Raw genomic sequence first — 6,909 nt, forward strand, 5'->3', positions numbered from 1 at the left:
CCCCTCCCCCATCCCCCTCCTCGGGGCGCCCATGGAGAGGACCCTCGGGTGTCATTCCAACATTTTAGCCCACACCATGTGTTCTGACACGAAGACACTGCGGGAAAGACGTAGTACTCAGAACAGACATGGAGTACTCCAAACACTGGCGCTGAAAAGTGTTGGCCACATGTCTGTTCCTGCATGGGAGTCTATAAGGCACCAAGTGTAGATGAATTGCCCAGAAATGTCATCCAAAACTAGAAAATGCAGCTTGAAAATACTGATTGACTGGTGCCTATTCAATAACCAACATTTAATGTACTTGTAACCAGTATTCCAGCATCTCTATGACACATTTACCAAAAGTTTCAGACCTTGTTACATTTTTTGAAAAGATGTACGGAATTGACCCCATTCTCCAAGTGTGAACACATAAGGCCAAAAAAAAAAAGTCTCCGGTTTCTGGTATGGAGCTTGCCCCAAAAGTGGTGCGGCGACGCGGCTTTTTTTTTTTTTTTACCTGTTTTTTTTTGCTTCAAATGCCGGCTGATGACTGCAAATGGTGCCCGACTAAACTTTGTGCAATTATATGGGAGTCCAGAGAGGCCACATAAAGCTTATTCTCGATCATAACCCCATCTAAAAACACGTTAAAATTGCGCAGCAGCAGGATTCCAGTCAAACCAGTGAGTTTGGCGGTTTTGAGACATCATCTTTTATTGAAAAAAAAACATTTTCATTTTGCCGACGCGCATGGCTACGGCGACGCGCGCGCATACCAGAAACCGGAGACTTTTTTTTTTTGGCCTAACACATTTTTTTTTTATTAATCAGCACTTGTTCCATCAACTGGGATTGCATTCCACATCTCCATCCTTGGAAGCCTTGATCTTTTGTATCTCCTGCTGGACGAGTCGTTCCATCTTCAGAATTTCTTGCGGTTTCTTGTACTGTTGGTTCAATACAAACAACGAATTCTGGATTGGTAAAGTCGGCAGGTTGCTACTCGCCCTTAATCCCTGTAAGGTAAACCTCAGCTTTTGTGAGGTTCCTTTATTTTGTCCGTCCCCATTTCCCATGTCTTAATGCATGGTGTTTGCATAATCTTTATACAGTTTTCCAAAGCTACGACAATTATTAGGAAACCTCACACCGGTCCCTGCCTCCTACAAGATGGTTTGCCTGTGTCGGCCATGTCCTGATCTTTGCTGAGGCTCTCTGCCCTATCCTCACACTGAGGCAAAGTACTGTCACTAGTGTAGTGTGTGCTTGAGCTATTAACAGCACATCCATAAAGTCCACACCTCATGTGAGGTTACCTGCCTGTCAGCTTTAATATGGTCACTTTACCCTGCCCACCTCAACCTCATACTGAGGCAAATTACTGTCACTAGTGTGGTATGTGCCGGAGGAATTAACAGCACATCCAAGCTATGAGGTTTTCCAGTAAACCTCGCGTTAATCCATACCTCATGCGAGGTTACCTGCCTGTCAGCTTTGATATGGTTACTTTACCCTGCCCATATCAACTTCGCACCGAGGCAAATTACTGTCACTAGTGTGGTATGTGCCGGAGCAATTGACAGCACATATGCACATCCAAGCTATGAGGTTTTCTAGTAAACCTCACGTTAATCCATACCTCATGTGAGGTTACCTGCCTGTCACACCATTTAAGCTTTGGTTACTTTACCCTGCCCATACAACCTCGCACCGAGGCAAATGACCTCCACTAGTGTGGTGTGTGCTTGAGCTTTTAACAGCACATCCAACTATGAGGTTTGTAGCAAACCTCACATTAGTCCATATCTCGTGCGAGGTAACCTGCTGGCCTCAACCTCACACTCAGGCAAATACCCTACATAATAAGCTATTAATTGTAAGCTACGAGGTTCTCAGGTCATGTCAGTCCATAACTCATGCGAGATTACCTGCCTGTCACACCATTTAAGTTTTGATAAGGTTACTTTCCCCTGCCCACTCAACCTCGCACCAGGGCAACTCACCATTATTATCAGTGTGTTGTTTGCATGAGCAATGGACACTGCTGCTTGATCAAGCACAAGACCTGCCCTGTCCATGTCCGGTATGGAGAATTTCTTGTAGTACCTTTATAAACAGCAAACAACACACACAAAACTAGAATAATCTTGACATTTTTTCAATTCTCAAGTTAATTTTATGGACATTTAACGAAGGATGAGGGTCAGCTTGACACAGTGGCAGAAGCTATTGAGCCGATGGTCAAGTTAGGCATAAAGATCTGTGGCTACAAAACATTTACTTGTTTTATGGCTGCTGAGTTGTGTCCAAACCAAAGACGTTGACAAAATGGAACTTTGCTGACATAGGGTTACTCGGATAGCTCAGTTACCGTAGATAAATCATGCTGCATTCAACCAAACTACTGCACAAATTACTGCATCCAACAACAAAAACATGGAAATTACCATATCAGTTTTCCTGGATGGTTGTTTGTTGCATAAAAAAGAAATGAATAGTACAACTAGCCAACTTTTTTTGCCATGGAGCAAACCTAAAGTTTTCGGCACAGAAACTGTAGGCCCATCAGGGATAACTATGAATACTGGGGCTGCTTACTTTTTATTGGACGTTCGGACAATGCAGCATCTGTTGTCATTGTCTACGGTCACACTGTACACGCCCATTGGATATGGCAGATTGCGAATTCTCCACTGGAAACTCTGCTTGGTGTCCTTTCTCGTAAAGATGGGCTGAGGAATAGAATCAACTTTATGAAGTTAGAAGGTAAACATTGTATTGAAAGTAAATGTACATCATTGAAATCTACATGGTTCACTGCAAGAGAGTCCTCCTTGCATAAAACTTTAATAGTAATATCAAATGTAAGTATCTGGTGACTGCAGACTCGTTTCGGTTTGCAGCAACACCATGTGTTAATAGATATAGTAGATATATAGTTCTGATAAGAACTTGTCCTGCTTATTAACTTTCGCTAAGTAGTTTTTAGTTCTGATAAGAACAGTCTTGCTTAGTTCTAAAAGAACTTGTCTTTTGTCTCAACGTTTCAAGTAGCCTGTTCTAGTCATCGTCAGGAGACTGAGGAGAGTTGGAGATGCTGCTCCTTATTAGTAGGCTGTGTTAGGATTGGAAGAGCTTGTGTTGGTAGATTCTGATTGGTTGTCTGTTGGGAATTGTGTTGGAGTGGGATGCCCGTAGTGGGTCCTGCTCGCTCAGGTGTGTCAGCCGGCTGTGAGCCCTGGGCATTGTGTCGGAGTGGGATGCCCCCTGTGTGTCCTGCAGGACTGTTCTTATCGGAACTAAAACTACTAATAGCCTAAAAATCTCATATGACTGCAAACTCTTTGTAATTCACACGGAGCTCACATTTAAACTGCTCTCTCGCAAAGGTTCCACCTCCAGACTGGCGGCCAGGCAGAGTTGCTCCCCGATCTCAAACTCCCACTTGCCAGCACCACCGAGTGTTGTCTTTGTCTTCCATTTTCTAACTACGAAAAAACGAATGAAATTGTTGAAAATGTCTACAGTGTCTACAGATAAGTTTATAGCAAAGGGTTCTGTAAGGAAAACTTATGAACCATAATTAAAGGTAGAGTACATTATTTGCAGCTATCCAAAAAGTAAATGACAAAATTATTGTTGAAGAACATGCTTGGTTTAAAGATAGTAATGGCACTAAACTCCCTGTGAAATTGTTCTGTCTGGCGTGCTGTCATTTTGATTAAAAAAAAAAAACAGAAAAAGGTCATTTCCAAAGATGCATCTAAAGCACATTTTTTGGAAATTTCCGTTAGCATTTCATTTTTAATTTGGCAAAGTCGTGAATGGGTGCGTGCAAGCGTTGACACGACGTACACACGCTCGCGGTTACTATTATTTGTCAGTTCAGCGCACGACAACACGTAGTGCAATCGGCTGAATGAGAACGTGTCCTGGATGCTGATTTCAGGTGCAATTCAAAACGTGACTCGGCAACTTTTGAATAGAAATTGAGATTCTAGAATATTGTATTCTCGGAATATACAGCATTCAGAAATGTCAAAAAATGGGTCCACCTTTAGTTAGCCTTTCCAACTTACCAAGTAATTCGTTTGATTTGAGGTCGTATTCCTCCACCATCTCTGTTCCACTCGTGAAAATAAAGTGCACCTTCTTGCAAGCTAAAACAAGGAAAACAGGCAAATGAATTACTAGGCAATCTCTTTGAATTTTCTTGGACCAAGTGTTTTCATCACTAATTTTGTAATCCTAATTTTATTTTTGGGCAGTGGATATCTGTTAACCGGTCTCCAAATTTTTTCAAGCTCTTTTACCGGCACAGCACTGAACATGCCCAGTGACTGTTTTTTGGGACTTACAAATTTTAACCGTGACAAATCTTCGTCTGGTTTCTTGCTTTAATTGCCCTTGTGAAATCGTGACTTCGTATTCACAAGATGGCGTAATGCAATTTCAGACTTTATTTCCCTATTAAAAAAATTCCTCTAGAGCGATGATTCAGAAAAAAGCAATAGGCCTATATAAATATCGAGCAAATGACCCAAAACGACACACATCTCAGTGAACATGATGAAGAATGTGGTGTGACTTCAGACTTGCACGCTATTTTCTTACTTCATCATATTTAAACATATATTCTACTTTTATAGGTATTTGGTTAACTACTTGTGTGTACTCGACTACTCGCGAGTAATTTCTTTCCGAGTACTCGAGTAGAAACATCCACTACTCGCCCATAGCAGTGCCACTGGCACTCTGCAGACTGCAGTGACACTGAAAAGGAAAACAGTTGCCAGTGCAATTGTGTAACTTGCGATGGTTCTCTTCAACTATAGTATAACTCCTGATAGATCTGCTTTTGTTGGTACTACTACTAACCATCTTGCACCAAAGCAGTTTTCTTTGCCGATTTCAATTCTTGCAACCAGCTCTCTACCGACGATAGAGTCTTGGCGACGTTCATGGAGGACGCCATTTTTTAGCAACTACGGCAACCAGAAACAGCGCCCTCTCTTGCTGTCATATTAATGTAAACCTCTCGACCGAGAAGGGCACTGAACCAATTCAAGCCCCATTGAAAACAGTGTAAAATCAACAAAGTGCAGGGCCAAATAACATGCAAGCCGACATCACTGGGGTTTCTCAAACAAAAATTAAATTATTGTCTTGCACGTCATCTTTTCATTTCTTTTCAATTTTGGGTAGACTAGCCGATTACATTTTTAAATATTCACACCAAAACAAAATCACCTCCCGAAAAGTGATAGTTCCCAAGCCTGCATGTAGCCGTTTTACAAGTGACATCCTTCCACTTTCTCAGGCAAATAGGACCCATTTTTCAACCGTAATTTTATCAAGCCTGCCCTCTGATCGAAGCCAAAATCCAGGGAGTTGATCCTTGGCTACATTTACACAATTCCAACGATTTTAAAGCCAAACGGTCTCCGTTTTCAAAAGAAACTGTGGGGTCACTTTTTATGCTAATCAGCTCGCGTAGAAACTCTCACTTGAATTAGTTCACTGCACCCAGAGGGTGGACAAACAACCCATTTTTTTGTTACGATCATATCAGATTCCCCAACTTGTTTTCGGAAGAACAAAACTACTTCATATCTATTTTGCAATCCTCCATCCAAAAGGCTTTTATATTTGGTTGCTTTTGCTTACCAACGGATTGATCTGCCCACGATCTGCCTTTATCAAATTTATTCCATCACTTGAACTTGAGCCGATCGGATCTTTTTCTCATTTAAAAGTGGCAGTGTTTTGCAGAGACTGAAGCTTACAACCCTGTCTGCAAAGAAGCCTATATCCAGTGAGCTTAATTAACCAAGGGCTAATATTAAAGGTACAAGAACAAGTACTCAACCGCTAGGTATGACCATGAAATTAAAGAGTTTCCGATCAAAATTAAGAGAAAGGCTTGGTTCAATTCAGGTATCACCATTGCCCCAGCGTACTACAAGCATGATTACACCAAGGCTCGACATGATGTGACGGCAGCAAAGCGTGAGGCAATTAATTTTTAAAAAAAATGGTGGCCTCTGAAATTCGAGATTAACCTAAGTCTTTCTGGAAGTACCGGTATCGTGAGGAGATATGAAGGTAATCTGTTCCGAGAGGATTAAGGACAAGGCAGATATGCCATAATTTTTTTCATCAGTTTTCACAGCAGAAGATATGTCAGGTGTCTTGAGCAGGTGTAGAACATAGAGATTGCGCCTAGTCTGGTGCTTAGTTGAATCCAAACAAGTCGCCTGGCCCCGATGGGTTTCACCCATGAGGAGCTAGGTTACTATAAGGGCTATTCCACCTCAGTATTGCGCTCTAGATGTCTCAGTTGAATTTGGTTATATTCCTAAAGAATGAAGAGCAGCTCATGTTAATCCTGTCTAGCTGTTGGAAACTACCGGCCGATCATCACTGCAGCCCCACTTCAGTCAGACTGAAGTAATTGTGAAATATATTATATGGATGATCATCATGCTTTGTTCTCACCCAACCAGCATATTATTATGGCTTTAGAAGTGGTATAGATCTACAACTATACTCGGTTACTCGAAATCAAGTCATTCATCACATGGCCTGCTCTGCTTGATCAAGGTTATTCCATAGATGTCGTTTATACTTAGACTTGCAGGTGAAGGCATTTGACTCAGCGTCTCACAATCGCGTCTACTTGAAAGAGGTTGGAAGGATACGGAATTGTGGTCATGCACGTTTGTGACTGGATCGAAGCCTTCTTAAAATATCTGGGTCTGCTTCAGATTGGTATGAGGTCACCAGTGGAATTCCTCAAGGTGTTTCACTTTTAGGGCCTGTGTTGTTCTTTATTACGGTAAAAATATAATTATTTGCGGATGATACTAATTAAGATCTACATAAATTATAGTGTGAGAGGAGAAAACCCTTCCCCTTCCCTTC

General features: G+C 41.7%; 1 protein-coding gene across 1 annotated transcript; it reads right to left on the bottom strand.

Moving 5' to 3' along the window:
- LOC119739578 (protein DPCD-like) lies at positions 1-5,000 on the bottom strand. The gene is made up of 7 exons (XM_038214558.1): positions 4,864-5,000; positions 4,065-4,145; positions 3,352-3,473; positions 2,584-2,717; positions 1,989-2,091; positions 794-932; positions 1-418 (listed from the first exon to the last, which is right to left on the bottom strand). Exons 1-6 carry the CDS (start codon positions 4,958-4,960, stop codon positions 828-830), a joined length of 642 nt encoding a protein of 213 aa, XP_038070486.1. The 5' UTR covers positions 4,961-5,000; the 3' UTR covers positions 1-418; positions 794-827.
- Positions 5,001-6,909: the final 1,909 nt, after the last annotated feature.

This window comes from Patiria miniata, unplaced genomic scaffold, assembly GCF_015706575.1.
Source record: "Patiria miniata isolate m_02_andy unplaced genomic scaffold, ASM1570657v1 HiC_scaffold_4, whole genome shotgun sequence".
NCBI classification, from domain to species: Eukaryota; Metazoa; Echinodermata; class Asteroidea; order Valvatida; family Asterinidae; genus Patiria; species Patiria miniata.

Bases quoted from the DNA above. Each gene is read 5' to 3' on its own strand.
- LOC119739578 (XM_038214558.1), bottom strand. From the start codon at position 4,960: ATGGCGTCCTCCATGAACGTCGCCAAGACTCTATCGTCGGTAGAGAGC. The intron at 3,474-4,064 runs GTAAGTTGGAAA...GTTTTTTCGTAG, and splicing joins CAAATCAAACGAATTACTTG to TTAGAAAATGGAAGACAAAG. The intron at 2,718-3,351 runs GTGAGCTCCGTG...TCTATTCCTCAG, and splicing joins TGCGAGAGAGCAGTTTAAAT to CCCATCTTTACGAGAAAGGA.